Source organism: Triturus cristatus, chromosome 7 (genome assembly GCF_964204655.1).
Source record: "Triturus cristatus chromosome 7, aTriCri1.1, whole genome shotgun sequence".
Taxonomy (NCBI): domain Eukaryota; kingdom Metazoa; phylum Chordata; class Amphibia; order Caudata; family Salamandridae; genus Triturus; species Triturus cristatus.
The window spans coordinates 1,561,816,756-1,561,835,128 of NC_140590.1; the positions used below are offsets into that span (position 1 = coordinate 1,561,816,756).

General features: G+C 46.8%; 1 protein-coding gene across 1 annotated transcript; it reads left to right on the plus strand.

Annotated features, from left to right (window-relative positions):
* The first annotated feature begins 650 nt into the window (after nucleotides 1–650).
* Nucleotides 651–17,856, plus strand: NEURL2 (neuralized E3 ubiquitin protein ligase 2). The gene is made up of 2 exons (XM_085619378.1): nucleotides 651–1,493; nucleotides 17,298–17,856. Exons 1-2 carry the CDS (start codon nucleotides 806–808, stop codon nucleotides 17,411–17,413), a joined length of 804 nt encoding a protein of 267 aa, XP_085475504.1. The 5' UTR covers nucleotides 651–805; the 3' UTR covers nucleotides 17,414–17,856.
* The last annotated feature ends 517 nt before the right edge of the window (nucleotides 17,857–18,373 follow it).

Genomic DNA, 18,373 nt, shown 5'->3' on the forward strand with positions numbered 1-18,373 from the left:
GTTGTCACTTGGCACTTCCTCCCTGCCCACTGTCACCAGAATAAAACAATCCTATGATGCCTCCAGCACTGTTGGCGTCATAGCGCTTTTTGTTCCTAACTTTTAGCCAAGCTGCACAGCATATGTGCAAATATACATAAGGCTAAAACACCTTGACAAAGACAATAGATCTCGCCTACTTGAGAGCTATTGGCTTTGTTAATCGTTGTTTTCAGCCATGTCCGGCACTGGCTCCGCCTTACTTCTTCTGATCTACACCACTCTCAAGAGCACCAATAATTTCTTTTTTTGTAAAGTATTTGAAAAATAGGTATTTTGAAGATTTAAAGGAAAGCGGAATCGTAATCTTAATACAACTTTATAATTGTGCAGTCGCTCACCCGATGTCCGTCGTGTAATAAAGTGTTGTTTTATTATGAGGCCTTCCTAATAAATGGAGTAATATTTGCCAAAAGACTTCACAGCAACATTGTTCAAAATTGTGGAATAGGAGGAGCTTCCAGCGCTAAACGTTCCCATAAAATCACCCGTTGAAGAAAATAAAGTTGCAATAACGTGGGTATCATCTTAATAGAATTTGTATTTGTACGAACTACAACCCCTTACTTGCTCCAGGGTGCACAGTACTGAGGGCGTGGCACTAAGACCCTGCAGGAGCGAGGAGCGAAGCCTAGCTTCACCAATGTCAGCTCTCCCCCATCGCCAGCTGTCCCGGCCTGCGCTTCCATGATAACCAAGCAACTTTAAAAATAGCCTCACCGAGCGAGGTTGGGACACGAGCAGGGGTTTCTTGAAACCGGCCTCCATGGCGGCCTTCTGGCAGCCGGCGTCCCGCTTCCACCAGGTGCACGGAACCAATGTGAAGATTGACCCAACGGGGACGCAGGCCACCAGGGTGGAGAGCTTCGCCAACGGACTGTGCTTCAGCCAGGATCCCCTACAGCCCGGCCAGATATTCTTGGTGGAGATAGAGGAGAAGGAGCTGGGCTGGTGCGGCCACCTCAGGGTAGGCCTTACTGCCAAAGACCCCCGCAGCATGGAGGTGGTGCCCGAGTACTCTCTCCCGGACATGGTGAACACTGGGGACAGCTGGGTGTTTGCCATCACTAGGAATCACAATCGGGTCACCCCGGAGGGCGAGGAGCCCCCGAGTCCAGAACCGGGCATGGGGATTCTGTCTGATCCCTACCTACACGTCGAGAAGTACAATATCCCCAAAGACAAGCTGGTGGGCAGAAGCCGGCCGAATCGGTACAGCCACATCCTGGACGACTTGTACAAGACCAACATGCTGCCCCCTACGGCCCGCAGAAGCCGGATCGGGGTGCTATACTCGCCGCAGGCGGACGGGACTGGCGACATGCACATCATTATCAACGGGGAGGACATGGGCGCGAGCGCCAAGGCCCTGCCCGCGAAGCAACCGCTCTACGCTGTCGTCGACGTCTTTGCGTCAACCAAGAGCGTGCGCGTGGTGCAGGTGGAGTATGGCTGTGAGTATCTCTTCCGCACTCCTCTTCCACTTAGCAGAAAATTATGAGTCATTAGTGGCGTAACAATCTAGAAGATGAAACAAGCAAAGAAAAATGCTAATCTGTTTCCCAATTCTAGGTTCCTTAAGACACAAGGCACAGTTGGTCCCTTGTATACAGGGTCCCGGTTTCCAGTGCACCTGCTGAAACAACAGTAGATTTGCCCCTGTTAATTACTTAGTCAATTTCTTTGCACATAACACCATACATTGCCTACATGGCAACATTTTCAAACTGGGAAGTGGGAGAATTTGAAAAAAAGATTCAGGAGAATGTATTTTCTCTATTGCGTCTTTTGCAACAGACCATTAAATATAAGGGGGTTGCCCAGTGTCCCTCAGAACCTGGGCTTACAATTATACACTACAAAGAGGTCTCTCGGGTATCACAATTCTTTAAAGGGGAATTCTGAAGGATGTTGGACTTTCAATATCGATACACAAAGGGATCGAAAGACGATCCATCACAAGGGCCTTGGTTCGTACCTATGGATTCATTGTCAAAGCAAATTTGAAGAAACATGAATTGAAAAACAAACAAGACTCAAGATTTTTTTCTGATTTGGTATATTCACCGTCACATATCAAATATTTCATCTAGCAACAATGTTTCTTTCTAATTTTTGTGTTTCAGCTACCCAGATTACATCAAAACATACAAAAAATATAACTCAATGAAATTGTGATACACATTTAAAATAACGTTATACACACATATAAAATAAACACAGATGAAAAAATAAAATGTCTGATGCCCATGTATCAAGGTTTAAACTATCCTATATCTTCGTTTTTTTGTCTTAGGATATATGCGCAATATTAGCAAACAAGAAGATGATGGATGGAGTGTTGAAACTTTTTCAGACACTTACCCTCGGTCACAGATCTGGGTTTATTCCATCATCTTTCTTCTGCTCACTAAGCCACCCCAGTTTGGACCCAGCCATATAGCCATATACAAATCAGCCTTGACCCTGTTCCTCATGGGAACAGTCCAGCCCAAACTGCCAGGCCCGGTCCTCCCTGGACCGGAAACAAGCATCCTTGGACCAGTTTCAGGGTTTTATCCCTCATCAGCCAGGCTAGCTTGAATCCAGTGGCAAAGTGAGCAAGGGACCCACGTCTGGGCATACCCTGGCCTCTTAGGACGAACATAGCAGACACAATAGGGTGATGGGCGGAGTGCTGAAACTTTTCAGACACTCACCCCCAGTCACAGATCTGGGTTTAATCCATCATCGTTCTTCTGCTCACTAAGCCGACCCAGTCACATGCAAATTAGTTTTGACCCTGTTCCACGTGGGAACAGTCCAGCCCAAACTGCCAGGTCAGGTCCTCCCTGGACTGAAAACAAGCATCCTGGGACTGGTTTCAGAGTTTCACCCCTCATCAGCCAAGCTAGCTTGAATCCAGTGGCAAAGTGAGCAAGGAACCCACATCTGGGCAAACCCTGGCCAATCAGGGTGAACATAGCAAACACAATAAGATGATGGACGGAGTGCTGAAACTTTTCAGACACTCACCGTCAGTCACAGATCTGGGTTTAATCCATCATCGTTCCTCTGTTCACTAATCCACCCCAGTTTGGACCCAGCCATATGCAAATCAGTCTTGACCCTGTTCCTTTGTTAATCAGTATTGCGACAAACAACCCTTGCTCTCTGCATTTAAGGTTTAAGGACAACTTAAGAGGAGTTTTTTTTCTTTGTGTGAGCAAGGCACACATCTCAAAAAACCTTTGAAAAATATGCAAAGATAGGAAAGTTCTTTACGTTTGGGTTTTTGCCTAAAAGTGGAACTTTTGCACCAATTTTAATTTTGCTTACTCTCCAGTTTCACCAAAATAGATTTCAAGCATCTGGCAAAAGCTGCAGGAAAATCTTTTTGGCGCGTATGAGAAGCTTTCTATGCATGTGTTGGTGAATGTTTCCATCTCAAGTGTTAGTCAGTGAGGAAAACATAGCGAGCACATTTTAACAGTAAACTCACGAGAAAAACAGTACTTCAAGTTTCAGCTCTACATTAACACATGTGAGAAAAACATTTAAATGGAAGTAGGAAAAAAACGAATTGAGGCCAATAAGTGGGAGTTTGGCAAAATGCACTTACATATTGTAAGATTTGTATGACCCTGAGCCATTATCTCAGAGATGCTATGAATGAAGGTGCTGATGATTCAAACCCGACATTTATTGGCCGTCAATCTAGACTCGATCATGGACGCTGTACGAGTGATCGACTCTTACCTCCTCCACATAATATGGTTGAACGATGCATGCATTGGCACAGAGTAGGGAAGGTAAAGAACGATCGTAGGGCGAAGAGTAAATAGCGTAGAAGAGGTCACAGCACAGAGACAAGCCTCAGTCAAGTTGTCAGTATGAACAGCAGCAAAAATGTACCTTCTGAAGAGCATTCTGTAGCTTGTGGCAGCTGGAACAGGCCTGTGGCAAAGGTGTCCCCAATTGGTAAAGTAGAGCTGAAGCTTGACAGATTTCTGAGATAACAATTGATTTATATTTCAACCAAAGCCTGAATATCGATCACAGATCCAGTCAGAAAGGCCTCACCAAAACCACCCTGGGACTGCAGGGATTTAATGATCTAATGCACCTTTTGTGGGCAGACAATCCATTCTTGACGAGAATATTGCACCCATGTAATCTGGCATGGCTAAAAGTTAGTGGCGTGGAGTGGGGTAGATTGAAGTGGGGAAGATTGGAGTGAGATAGTTTGGAGTGGGGTAGTTTGGAGTGGGGTAGTTTGGAGTGGGGTAGTTTGGAGTGGAGTAGATTGGAGTGGAGTGGAGTTGGATAGAGTGATGTGAGGTACATTGGGATGAGGTAGGGTAGATTGGGTTAGGGTAGGTTTGACTGCAGTGGAGTACATTGGGGTAGACTGAAGTGGGGCAGATTGAATGGGATAGATTGAAGTAGGGTAGTTTGGGGTGGAGTGAGGTGGATTGGGTTATATTGGACTGGAGTGGGGTAGAGTGGAATGGAGTGTGGTAGATTGGGTGGCTTGGAGTGGGTAGATTGGGGTTGAGTGGTGTGGGATGGAGTTGGATAGATTGGAGTGGAGTCAAGATTGGGCTGGAGTAAGATAGATTGGGGAAGAGTGGAGTGGGTAGATTAGAATAGAGTGAGGTAGATTGGGTGGATTAGAGTATGGTAAATTGGAATGGAGTGGGCTAGATTGGGGTGGATTGGGGTGGAGTGGGGTAGATTGGGGTGGGGTAGGACAGAGTGGGGTGAATTGGAGAGGGGTGGGTAAATTAGGGTGGGGTAGATCAGAGTGGAGTAGATTGAGTGGGTGGGGTAGATTGGAGTGGGGTAGATTGGAGTGGAGTAGGATAGATTGGAGTGGAGTGGGGTAGATTGAAGTGGGTAGAGTGGAGTGGGGTAAGTGGTGTGGAGTGTAGAGTGGAGTGTGCATGGTGTGTTAGAGAATACATTTTCAATCAAAATGACCTTTACATTTGCACCGAAATAGGGTTTTACGGCACACAAACGATAATGTGTGCAAATGTCATCATCTTGTGTATTGATGCGTTTTGATTATATTCAAATATGTGTTTCCACAAAACTTCAGAATTACAAAAAAATGTGCTTTATTTGCACTAATTCTGATATATTCTAAAACATCAGCATAGTTTTTTTTCTTTGTTGTGTGCTAGAAAAAGAAAAATACATCCTCTCCTCTTACATGGGTTCTCAGCAGGATTGTTACATGAATTCTAGCACTTTGAAGTCATAGAAAGAAAAGTAAACACCAAGCTCCCTTGGAAGACAGAGCTTGACATTTGATTTTTGATTGCACAACTAATGTGACAAGATACCAACAAGATTTAAAGGCCTGTTTACAGAAGGCGAGTTTGTGGAAGAATACGGTAAACATGGTTTGGGCAACGGGTGGGATGAACTCAAGCTGGACTGCCTAAAGAAAATAAAGCCAGCATATAGAAAGCCAGAAAATGTGAGTTACAAACCGCAAAGCCAATGGTAAGCAACGGGCGGAATGCATTCCTAGGTCAGCTTTCTGAATGTCCCCAAGATGTCTTTAGCAAACCAGACAGCTGCACTGTCTGGTAGGCTGTGAACTAAAAAGGAGTTTGTTTGAGTGCTTGGTTGTTTAAACTCCATTTTATGGCTAATTGGCTCAGAATGGACTTACAAAAGCAGTCTGAGTAGTGGAGTAGGCAGTTCACTGTATTATGTCGACCGACATGCCCCGTGATGTCACACACACTTACATGCATCCTGACCTGGGCGCAGAATCATGGGAATTAAAATAAAGCATTTGACAGAGCTGAGCGCCGCTCCCAAGTTTGAGTTAGTGAACTGGGCACCATATCTATGTTATTTGCAGCGCACGAGGCCCACAAAGCACCCCTAGCACACTGGCGACGAGGAGGATCCCCCCGCTCCCCCTTCACCGACCTCTCAATGAGTGTACACCCACCCCCCTACAGATGAAGCCAAGGGACCTGCCCTGCCTCACCCGTAGCACTGGCAGCAGCAAGTGCCTCAGCCATCAGCGCCCCCCTCCCCCAAGGTCAATGGGGTTGCACCCTGCACCGGCACACTACACTTCTGGGCCCAGCTGCCCTGGCAGCCTACTATGCACTTCCTTCACGGCCCTCCTGCACCCCTTCTGGACAGAAGATGCCCTACTGGCCCAGTGAGTCATCCAGCCTCAGGTCATCACTCCATTGAACCCACTCCCAGCTACTGCCTGGACCATCTCTGCCAGAGTAACCTTACCACCGACTAGCACACCTGTGTGAAACTGTGCCATGAATGAAGGTGCCTACCAACTACTGGCATCCCCTTCTGCTGGCGCAACTAAACCTGGATACGACCGGGTCCGGCCTATGTACTTGGTAACTGGCTCCTCCAATCCACTTGCCCTTTTCATCGAACTGAGTGATCCTGCCATTGTGGTACCAAGATGGCGCATATCGATGGAGCTCTTAAACAAATACTTAAAGGTGATCAAAGAAACTGATGGATAAACAAAGCGGTCCCTCCTCCTTCACCATGCGGAGAAGGGATCTTTAAACTCTTCCACAACCTTCCCAACACTGGTGGCGATGTGGACTATGATAGTGCCATCACAGCCCTCTATGCGTACTTTGATCTGTAAATGAACCCGGCTTGTGAATGCTTTATGCTGGGCCAAGCCCACCAATGGGAAGCAGAGTCCATTGATGTCTTCTATGCCAGGCTGTGAAAACTCATGAGTACATGTACCGACTATGATGCCCAAAAGGAGGTTCGGGCCCAGCTCATCCAAGGCTACAGGTAGGCTGTCCTGTGGCACCAGATTCTCAACTGAGGTGGCATGCCGCTCGACAAAATGCTAACCCTAGCCTGATGTCATGAACTCTCAAACGATTGAGCTGAGCAAATGGAGATGGTGTTCCACAAACTGTCAGTGAAGCAAGAAGCCAACCATAAGCAGATCAAAACCGAGCCTACTGCAGCTATCTCAGTCTGCCCTTCCTGGACATCTGGCTCAAGAACGGTCTCATCAGATGAGAAACGAGGGGCAAGACCTGTTCTGACTGTGAATGGTTCAACCACTTTGCCAAAGTCTGCAGGGGTGGACAGAGGTTGCCAGAACAGCAAGGGCTCAGTACCCCATGACGACAAGGCTTGCACACCCTCACACACAACGACAACCTCAAAAATGCAAACAGGGCTCCGCCAAGCACACACAATAGCATGTTTGGTAAGATGATGAATATTCCTCCTCTCAAACGTTCTAGGCTACAAGGACAACTGCCAGTGTACCAGACCAATGTGCCAGGTCACAATCGGTGACACACAAGTGACTGTCCTCAGAGACACAGGTGAGTCAGTAACGTCACCAGCAAGATCCAATACCTAGAACTGCGCCTAGGCCTCACCATCCTTCCCACCATGGCAAACATTTTTGCATCTGGAGGTACCTCCCCTCCATCTCTAGGAGGTGTTCCACAGTGATGTTTCATTTGATGGGATGAACCTCGACACAAAGTTTTGTCACCTCAGATGGCTCGGAGACCCTCATCAGCTGTGGGACAGCCGAGAAGCTTCAACTCATCACCTTTGCCTCTGCTGTAGATGAAGGGTGCCTTGGGAAGATCCTGTAGGATTTCTCTCACCTCTTCAAAGACCTGGGCCTACTAGAAGGACCGCCAGTCTCTCTCCACATCAACACAACAGGAAGCCATTATCCCTGCACCCAGGACCGGCTCTAGGGCTGTGCGACCTGTTCCACTGCACTGGGCACTGCCTTTGGGGGCACAGTGTTTTCAAATATATTATGTATTGAAAAGCATCTGCTGCAGCTTTTCTTGCTGCCAGCAATTTTCAGGCAACAATAAAAAGGTCACGATAACTCTAGTGATTATTGGACCAGCTGGAGAGCGATCAGAGTTTATCTAGTGGAAGTTTTGACTCATCATGAAGTAGCGCAGAGGGTTAATATGCTTGCTGCAAAGAACATGCACCATGAAGATCACTGAAGTGCACATACTGTACATAGCTAAATGGATTACTGCTTTTGTCAGACAGATCCTTTTGTTACTTGCAGTTAATATGTTAAAATCCTAATATAGAACACTGATCTATTAACTGTCATCAAAGAGCTGTATGGTATAGATTAGAACTGTTTATTTCCTCCAGTCTTTCATTATCCTGATGTTGAAAAAAGGGGTTCATTTGGATAGAAACCAATTCTTATTAGTGAAGACAACTCCCAACCATGTTATTACATTTTAAATTCTGAGTTTGTGCTTCTCCAGACCACACAATTTTAAACTATACTGCTTACTAGTATGGATGACATGTGATCCCTACACCTTGTAGTCCAGTGTCTTATGTAACATTTCCTATAGACTGATTTACACACTTATGATTCATTATCTCTGTGTAATGTCTGTGTGATGTAAAATGCTCTGACACCCTACACTGGTGTCAGTGGCACTATAAAACAAAACAAATGCATGTGAGAATGAGTGGCTATGGAGACTTGAGGGGCACTGTTAAAGGGTGGTAGTGAGGGAATCCATGGAGAAAGAGGTTCCAACAAACATTGTCGCATTGGGCACTACCAGCGCTAAAGCATACCCTGCCTGCCCATAGGCGTGTCCCACTTCACCAAAACACACAGTCGAGAGCGAGCTGCAGAAACTCGAAGATGCTAGAATGATCGAGAAGGTGGCTGGCCCGACCCTGTGAGTCTCACCCACATCTCATGGTAGCTGCAAGCAAGTCAAAGCAGAACAGGGGGGATCTGCATCTGTGTCAACATGCAGCAACCCAACAGGACAATTAAGAGAAAGCAGCATATCACCCTGACTATTGATGAACTGATCGCGGATCTCAACGGGTTCAGGTGATTCTCCAAGTTTGACCTCAACGCAGACTATCATCAGCTTGAATTTCAGGGAGACTGTTGATACATCACCAACTTCTCGACCCACGTGGGGCTCAGCCGTTACCGCAGCCTCAATTTTGGCATATCCTCGGCAGCAGAGGAATTCCAAAATGACATCCGGTAGGTCCTGTCTGGCCTGGAAGGAGTCATCAGTATCAGCGATTATCTACTCATACATATCCCCACCATGGAAGACAACAACACTGACTCACTGATGCCCTCCAATGGAGCAGCAACGCCGGCCTGACCCTTAAACCACAGAAGTGCAAGTTTCTAAGTCAAGAAAAAGACTGCATAACGGGGATTTGTATCGACCCAGAAAAGGGAGTGGAAATCAAAGAAGCTCTGGCCCCTGTCTCCCCAGCAGAGGTTTTGCAGCTTCCTGGGTCTCGCCACATACTGCAGGAGATGCATGCCTAACCTATTAATCCTAGCAGGTCCCCAAGAGATGCCTCACAGAATCCTCTGTTGTGTGGACTTGGGGGCAGGAAGAGGAACAAAGCCATTAAGGAAGCCCTGCTGCAAAACCCTGTTATGGCATATTTTGACCCCACCAAGGAGTGGGAACTAGGGGTGGAAGCCAGCTCGATTGGGCTACGTGCTATACTCCTCCAGCATCTCGAAGATGACCAACTGGTACCAATTGCATTAGTCAGCAGGGTTCTCTCAGAGACTGAGAAACAATACAGTCACATAGAGAAAGAGGTCCTCGATGTCAAGTTGGGGTGCAGCCATTTCTACCTGTACCTCTTCTATCACCTGTTCAAAGTAGTGATAGATGACAAGGCGCTCATACCTCTAGTCGCAGGCACAGCACCGCACCCCCCACCGTGGATAGAGAAGTGGGCTCTCCAGCTCCAGAAATACCAGATGACTGTCGGATACAATCTGGGATGCACCAACCAAGCTGACTATCTTTCGAGACACCCCTGTCGATCGTAGAAGACTAGATGCGATACCACCGCTAGGATGGATGAGTATGTGAAACTGGATCGCGGACATCGGATGCCCCCACACAGTACAGCTAATCAACATTACAGATGTAACATGCGCGGACACATGTCTCCAGAAAGCAATCAAAGCATCTTGAGAAAACAAGGGAAAGACTTCTTCAGGCATGCCCACATCCCCTATGTGTCCCAGCGAGACTTGACAGCCCTGTAGAATGTGTGGAACGAGTTAAGCGTCACGAAAAAGGGCATCCTCCTGCGAGGGCACCAACTCATGATCCCACATGAACTGAGACAGATGATGCTCAACTGGCCCACACAGGCCAACAACTTGCAACCAAACCAAAGCCTAGTTGCGAAAAAAGGTTTGGTTCCCGGCCAGGGACACCCCAGAGGATGATCTGGTGGCCACAAGTCACTGGTCAAGCCAGCCTGAGCATTGACAGGCCATGCCCAGCCATCACGGAAGATCCCAGCGATGGTCCCTGGACAGACATCAGCGTAGATTTTTGGTCCCTACCCAATGGGCACCACATGCTAGTCTTGTCAGACTCATATTCCAAGTTTCCCGAAGTGGAGGTGCTCCAAGGTACAAAACTTTGATCACACGTGAAAAGCTTGAGATAAAGTTATAGCAATTTTTCGCTTTCCAACTATTGTGAAGAGCGAAAACGGCCCACCATTCCAGAACAACGAATTCCAAGAGTACTTGGAAGCCCAATAAATAAAACACAGGAGGATGATGCCCCACAGGCCTCAGGCCAACGGGGAAGTTGAAAGGCTGATGAGGACCTATTTATGAAGGCCATACATGTCAGGGTTTGAGGGCCTGGGCGCCTACGTAGTTGCGCGGGGAAAGCCAGCGGAACTACACGTCCCAGCAACCCCAGGCAGGGGGAGGGGCGAGAGACTTTATCATCACCAACAACGCGTGTTAGGACGTTGTTCGTGATTCTGAAACCAGGAAGCCGCTGTAGGCTTTCGAGCGGCGGTGCATTTTTCTACTCTTCTGGTGTTTGGAAGAGAGCCTCGGTAAGAGGCGGAACTTTTCCTGGGACAGCCGTCGTGGAGCGGCAGGAGTTCCGAAGAGGACGCAGTAGGGCTGGTCTTGTCTGCGTCACGAACCACGGAACAAAGCAAGCGAGGTGAAGCCGGTGATTCCTCCTGTCACCGAGACCCCGCTGCTCGCGCAGCTGTGCGCGGACACCCGCAACTATCGGCAGGCTGGCCGTGAAGGTTTACACGGCGGCCCGGACCGTGGCAGGTGCCTTTTCTTACTTTTTGTGAAGAGTCTTGGTAACGCTGGATTAATGTTTACGGCCATCTGGCAGCCATGTGGGTGGAGCCGGCCATGTACCTTATGTTTGGAGTTTTGCTTTAATCGGCCCTCTGGCAGCCAATGAGGTGGAGCCGGGCCCCACACTAAGAGGGTACGAGACTTTCAAAGAGTGTGGCGGATATTGGAACTAGCCTTGACAGAAGGAAAGGGATTCCTCAACTGCCAAGCAGAGAAGCCCTGACAAAAGGGTTTTCTCGATTTCTTTCTTTGCCCTAATCCTTCCTTCTTCAGTTTTTTGTTACAAAAGAGTGGGGGTTAAGAGTGGGTACGTACGTAGACCTGGGTGAGTGGAGTTCGATGGGGCATGGTTGGACAGGTTGGCCAGTGTTAACATTCTTGCGCTTGTTGGTTTTGGCATAGGTCCCGGTGCAGCGGTCTCCGAGAGACGACTGGTAGCTGCCAGAGGAACTATTGGCAGGGAGACGCTTTGGCAGGTAGGAGAAGGAACTAGCGAGACCACATGAGAGTAGATAGCATGTGAGAGGTGTCTAATCGCATGTACTTTGTTTTACAGGTGTCCCTTCCCACGCAGCCCCTACCCTATCCTTCCCTCGCCCAATCGCCTCAACACTCTTGGTATCTAGAATCAGAGTTTGGGGATGTCAGGAGGGGGACCCCTTTGAGCATCCCCCTGATCCTGAGGAGAACCGGAAGACCGTGACAATACAAGACATCATTCCTCACCTAAGTTCGTGGACTGCTGAACCGCTGGATGAACAAGCTTGCTAGTGCTGTCGAGAGCGGACCAATGCGAGAGCCAGCAGGACAAGAAGTGCGAAGAAGTCAGGCATCTGAGAAGGTGACTGGGTGTTGGTGTGGAGCTGTCAACAAAGGGGAAGCACCGTCGCCATTTTGAAAGTCAGTCCCTCTGCGTAACCCATCTCAGGGTTCACCAAGTGGCTCCCCAACCAAATGGGTGCCAGCAGAAGTCAACACTCTTGACCACCTAACCGAGATGAAGGGGATAAAGAAAGTCCCATTGAGCCCAGGGAAGCCTCAGTACCCCAATGGGTAGATCATCCATCCACCACTCAAGATGAAAATCACAAACCCGAGTTTCAAGACCCTTGCTGATCTCCAAGTAGCCAGGATGGGAGGAGGTGCTCCCTGTATAACCTCAGGCCACACGTCCACCAACCACGGAGGCTGCAGGGCTATGTATGTGAGTTATGAATGATACACGGGACTTGGCCAGTCAAGGGACAGCAACGGCCAACAGATTACCAACATTGCACTTTTAGGAGTGGTTGTTTGAGTTCTTGTTTTGAAGAAAAGTGTGGAAGGAATATACATCCCGTAAAGTCACACATGATTACATGCAACCTGACCCCGGACACTGGGTCAGGGGAATTACAATAAAGTCTGTGTCAAAGCAGGGTGCATGGGTGTGGCTCTCAGTTTGAGTCAGTGAACTGGACCCCACGTCTATGTTATTTGCAGCGCACAAGGCCGACAAAGTGCCCTCAGCGCACCCACCAGGTCCAAGTTTGCCACTCACTCAATTTAATGTGAATCCATGCATTTGTTCTCTTTGTCACAAGCTTATGTCTGGCCTGTTGGATCTTCATGCAAAGTTTGGGTTGGTGGAGTGCTGTGGCATGTTTTTATTTTGCCCCAAACTACAAATTAGGGACAGGGATACACGTATATACGCGACTCCCTTGATCTTGCTCAATTAGTGAATGTACAATTTATAAAAAGTTTGTGCCTGATTTACTGCAGCTACCTAGGGCTATGCATTACCTAAAATATGTATACGGATGTTGAGAGATTCCACTAAAATTGTGTTGATTCCTCTCTACGCATCCTGTGAAAAGCTATTTTTATGATCCTCTACTAATGATACTCTTGTTCTTTTCTTACACAAATGTATTCTGTGATTGAAGCAGTTCTCCACTGTGTCATGTGAATGTGACCCTTCGATCATAATGTGATAACATTCCTGTTTGTCATGTTTCACTTATCTTGAAATTAAAATTTATGACACTTGACTGGTGACACAGTAGACAAAGGAAAGAATATATTCTTAACAGAGCTGCCCAAGATAACACAGGGAGGCAGAGATAAAAAGAGAACCAATAGGGAAACCCTGTCCAATGAAGCAAATACGTCAAAGCTCAGAAAGAACAGACACTCAAAAGGCAATTCGGCATCCAGAATAACTAATACCCAATACATGTAAGATAAACATATAACAACATTAACAATACTTGGAAAGTGGGGTAAATCACTCTGGAGTTAGCCACGGTAAGACTGAAGCTCATTGAGTTCCCCATCCACAAATGCTGTTACAGTTACTGACTACAAATACACGCATATTGGATATATATGCAAAGCCAGGTCTGTGGGCTGATAACTTTTGTGGCGCTATAAAAGTAACTCAAAGAGAATACTCCCAGTGAACAAGAAACACCACCTAGGTTAACAGTTTTTCTCATGAATCCTGGCGATTACACAGAAACGTGCAAAGAAGGTAACTGCAAGGGTGGAGAACTAAAATATGTAGCCACAATAGTCAAGAAGCTAGAGAAAATTGCTTAACAGGAAAGAAGGGTAAAATGGGAACTCCTGGTAGAAAGTAAATACAAACCACACTAAGAAACGTGAAGCTAAGGCAGTAGGGATAAGAAGGATGCACACTGGGAACTGTAGAGGGGGGGAAAAGGTAACTACAGAAAGAGGGAAAGTTTGAGAAAAAGGGATGGAACTAGTGTGGAAACCAAAGCAATAAGTAAGCAATGCAGGCCAGTGCCAGTTCAGGAAACCAGGAGTAAATTATAAAGAATCTGAAATCTACTGGAAAATATGATTACCAATAGTTCACTAACTCAGGAAACATGGGGTCTTTCAAACAGGAACACAGCTACACTAACTAATTCTGGGCTGAAGGAAACTCAGGCTTAAAAGAGCTCACTATGATCACATACCTCAAGGTGAGCAGGCTTGCACCTGCCAGTCATAGGTATGCTGAATTTCTCCACCCATCCTTGGCCTGCAGGGGGGGCATGGGGTAGTGAGCATGGGATTCTAGGTATTGGAGTTTTTAGCAAGAAAACCAGTTTGGTTTCTACAAATACAGCTTGGATCTGTAATGAATAAGAGTTTCAGATTAGTGCTCAAGAGACTGGAAGTCAATGTATGGGTCTAGTAGAAGGCCTGGAAGCTTAGTTGAACATTAGAAAGTCCCACAGGTAGGCCCCATTGTGGTGGGTACGACAGTGCAGGGAGCAAATCGCAGCAAATGTGTCCTTCTGGCACCTTATCTGAAACCTTTTTTAAAAAAAATATGTTTTTATTGATTTAAAGCCGTTCAAACATAGTACAATACTCCGGGCCAGCATTACATTTTGTGCACAAAATTACATAAGAGGTATCCTCTCAAGGACATGGTACCATCCCATCATAAAATACATGTATTTCCTCAACATTTGTATCAATACATACAGTATTTTACTGGAACATATATCAGTCAATCTTATCAAGAAAAACATAACGTCATAACTCTAACTTGCCCGTCCTACCACCCCCCCGGCCAGGCGCGCAACACCCATTGGGCTCACCGGGCTTCAGCCCCCCCGTCATGTTTGTCAGCCCGGCTGAGACAGCCTCGCGGGCTGGCGTCCGTCTAATTGCTGCCGCACCCGAGTACTTCACAGGTCTTTAAAAGACCATTTATTCGTTAATAAGGCTTTTGTTGTGTTTTCACCCCTTCTTATAGCCACTCTGCCTATGGCTGGAAGACTTAACCCCCCCCCCCCCCCCCCGAAATCTTTTTCAGCCCCCCCCCCCCCCCCCCCCGAAATTTGGCTCTGGTTGCCCGCCTGCCCCCGGCATCACATAAGGAAAAACTCTAACTTGCTACTGCATTACAGGCCAGATACTGAGTGTATGCAGAGATGTCTTACACTGCGCTCAGGGTATGCGAGGCCTGTAGGCGTGCTACCTCATCAGGGTTATCCTCTCCATTATTTTGTTCTTCAGGTACTTGTGAGGTAAGGCCCTCCCCCGTGGACCTCCGTAATCATGACATACCAGGCCATTGCATCTTCTTCTAGTTTATCATCCTTTACCTTATCTGATACCTTAATGTGATATTACGACCCAATGTACTATGCAATATTCTACAATGTGAATGTCACGTAATGACATTTCCCTATATCCATATTACCCTGTAAGCATCACGTGATGTCACTTCCTTATATGTGATAAGTAAGCGTGATGTTGTGATGTGAGGAGTGGGATTCTTACACTGGTATATTACCAGAATATTGAGTTACAAACATTGTGGTAACCTTCACAATATTTACCTGGTCGATATTCTGGTACAATATTTTCGTAGCATGACATTTGTGGTCGATATTCCGGCATACAAAACCTTCAACTAATTGGGATTCAAAATGTCAATGGCCAGGATTAAATCTCCATGGTGGACCCCTCATTCCCTTTTCCTTGGTGCTAATTTTGAATTTCCATGGAAGATTGTTGGTAGTTGGAGTGTGAGCCCAAAGGTGAAAGGGCAACCAGTTTGCAGTAGCACAGTCTAGACATCAGAGAACCTGGGACAGGCAGAGGGTGATTTATTCCTGTTATCACACATTGCCCAAGAAAGAAGGGTGTGATGCACACTGTGCCTAACATGCTCCAACACCCTGTGTGCTCCAACATGAAACCAGTGTTACAGCAAACAAATGATGGACGGAATGCTGACAATGCAAACATTCTCTCCCAGTCAAAAGATCTGGGTTAAATCCATCGTTCACTGCTCACTGTGCCACTGGATTCAAGCTCGCCTGGCTGAAGAAGGGTGACATACCCTGAAACCAGTCCCAGGATGCTTGTTTCCGGTCCAGGGAGGACCTGGCCTGGCAGTTCGGTCTGGACTGTGCCCATGGGGCACAGGGTCAAGACTGATTTGCATATGGCTGGGTCCAAACTGGGGTGGCGTAGTGGGCAAAAGAACGATGGATTTAACCCTGATATTTTGACTGGGGGAGAATGTTTGCATTGTCATCATTCCGTCCATCATTTGTTTGCTGTAACACCAACAAGAAACCAAGCCTCTCTATGGGCCAAAACAAATGAGCCTCAGTGGAGCCAACCTAGGCATCTGAGTATTAGTCTTCACACTGGAAGCTTATTCTTGTCCATCTTGGCTAGTTTAAGAGGGTACCATGCATAGGCTCCAATGCACATGCATGAGCCCCAGAGCAAGCAAGGTAAGTGGGCATTCTGGCACTCTCTCTGGTAGTAAAAGACAGCCATAGTTGTGAGGTGTGCCTCACATTCCCCTTGGCCCTGTCCCACTCTACCTGCAGCACTGATGATGGCGAAACCCCAAAGGCGGATGTTTCTGTCCTCCCATAAACATCGAGCAGTAAAAATAAAATGCGTGAAGCGTGTACTCACCTCCTTCCCAATTCGCCCTTCTTAAACCTTTCTCTCCAGCTCACACCTAAATGCCACCTAAAATGATTCAATGATATAATGGAAAGAATCACAAAGAAAACCTACAGGAAAAAAGACACTTCTGACATTACTGCAAATACAATGAATTTGACAAAGAAGAAAACTGTACCGTTTTGGTGAAGGTATCAATAAGGAAGAGGTAGGAAGCATAAGGAGCGGCCCTCAGACACTATGCCTCATTACCAGAGCCCTGATAAGTATGGGGGTATAGGCAATGCCCCACCCAGTAAACACAGATGCTGCAGGATGCGATATTTAACAGGTTCAATCATACCCTATTCCAAGCTCTGCACCTAGGAATAGAAGACATCATATTTAACCCTCAGCTTGATTGGGTAGATAGCGGTAGTGACACTTCTGCTTGGGCTGATGCAGCCTGCCTTTTTAGAACCTGGACGTCAAAGCCCATTAAGGCCATACAACCTGATAGTGTTTGAATAGGTTGACTCAGCTGATGAACCCTACTCAAACTTGTAATTTTCACCATAGTTCTTGATTCTTGCCCTTATAGTTTATGTTGTTCTACTGAGAGCATCTTCACAGCTGCTTTGCTAATGTTCTTATATGTTTCTCCTGTTTTTTTCAGTCCCGTCTCTACAGACTCTCTGTCGAATGATCATACAGAAGCACATTGTCCACAGGCTGGCCATCGACTGGCTTGATCTGCCCCCAATTCTCAAGAATTTCTGCAAATATGAGTGAGTGCTATGAAAAGAACATGGTACACTCTTGCTCATAACGTTCACAGAACTGCATCCTTGCATTCAAGTCGTTTCACTGAAAGCCAAATCAATTCCCTTTTCATTCCCAAGCAGCAATCCTTTAGGTTGTCTTCTGACCAAGACACTGTGGCTTGACAGCTCATCGACATAATTCTGATGAATGGGCTCTCCGTGGGACAGTTTTGTCGAAGAGTGTGCACACTGCCAGGGGAGAGTTGGCATTGTGCAGTTGGATACAACACTTAAGACATAGAAGAGGAACTTATCTGAACAGATGAACTCATTGTTCAATCATATCTTGTTCGATGAAGCATTTCTCCCTCACGACATCACTCTGTAGAGGCTTTTTTGGGGGAGAGAGTGAGCACTGAATCTGTGAAACTATTTTGTATATGTTGTGTGCTAATAAAACAATGCAGCCTATCTCATAATGGTTCCTGTTCTACCTTTTTCAGTAACTCAGTCTATTCACACATTTCATCCCAGTTGCGATGGTTGCAAATTGTGGGGCATATGTACAATGAACTGGCGGAGCGCGGGTTAGCTCCAAAATTGCTAACGCCGCACTCCGTCAGTTCAAAAACGCAAGGATGCGCCGTATTTACAATGATACGGCGCACCCCTGCGCTTCCACTAGCATTGGCTCTAAATTAAGCTGCCTAGCGGCAACACAGGCTCCCTTGCTATGGTGCACGGGTGTCTGCGTTGGGCAGAAAGATTGTTCATGTGCAGGAAAGTGTCCCTTCCTGCACATAAACAATCCAGAATGGCGATTTGTAACTCTTATGTGTGCTGCATTGTTCAGCACACATAGAAGTTGCAAATCGTCATTTTTTTAATGATTGTTTATGTACTGGAAGGGACACCTTCCTGCATATAAATAATCATTCATGGCAATTTGCTGTTTCTTTGTGTGCTGCTGGGGTCAGCAGACCACCAT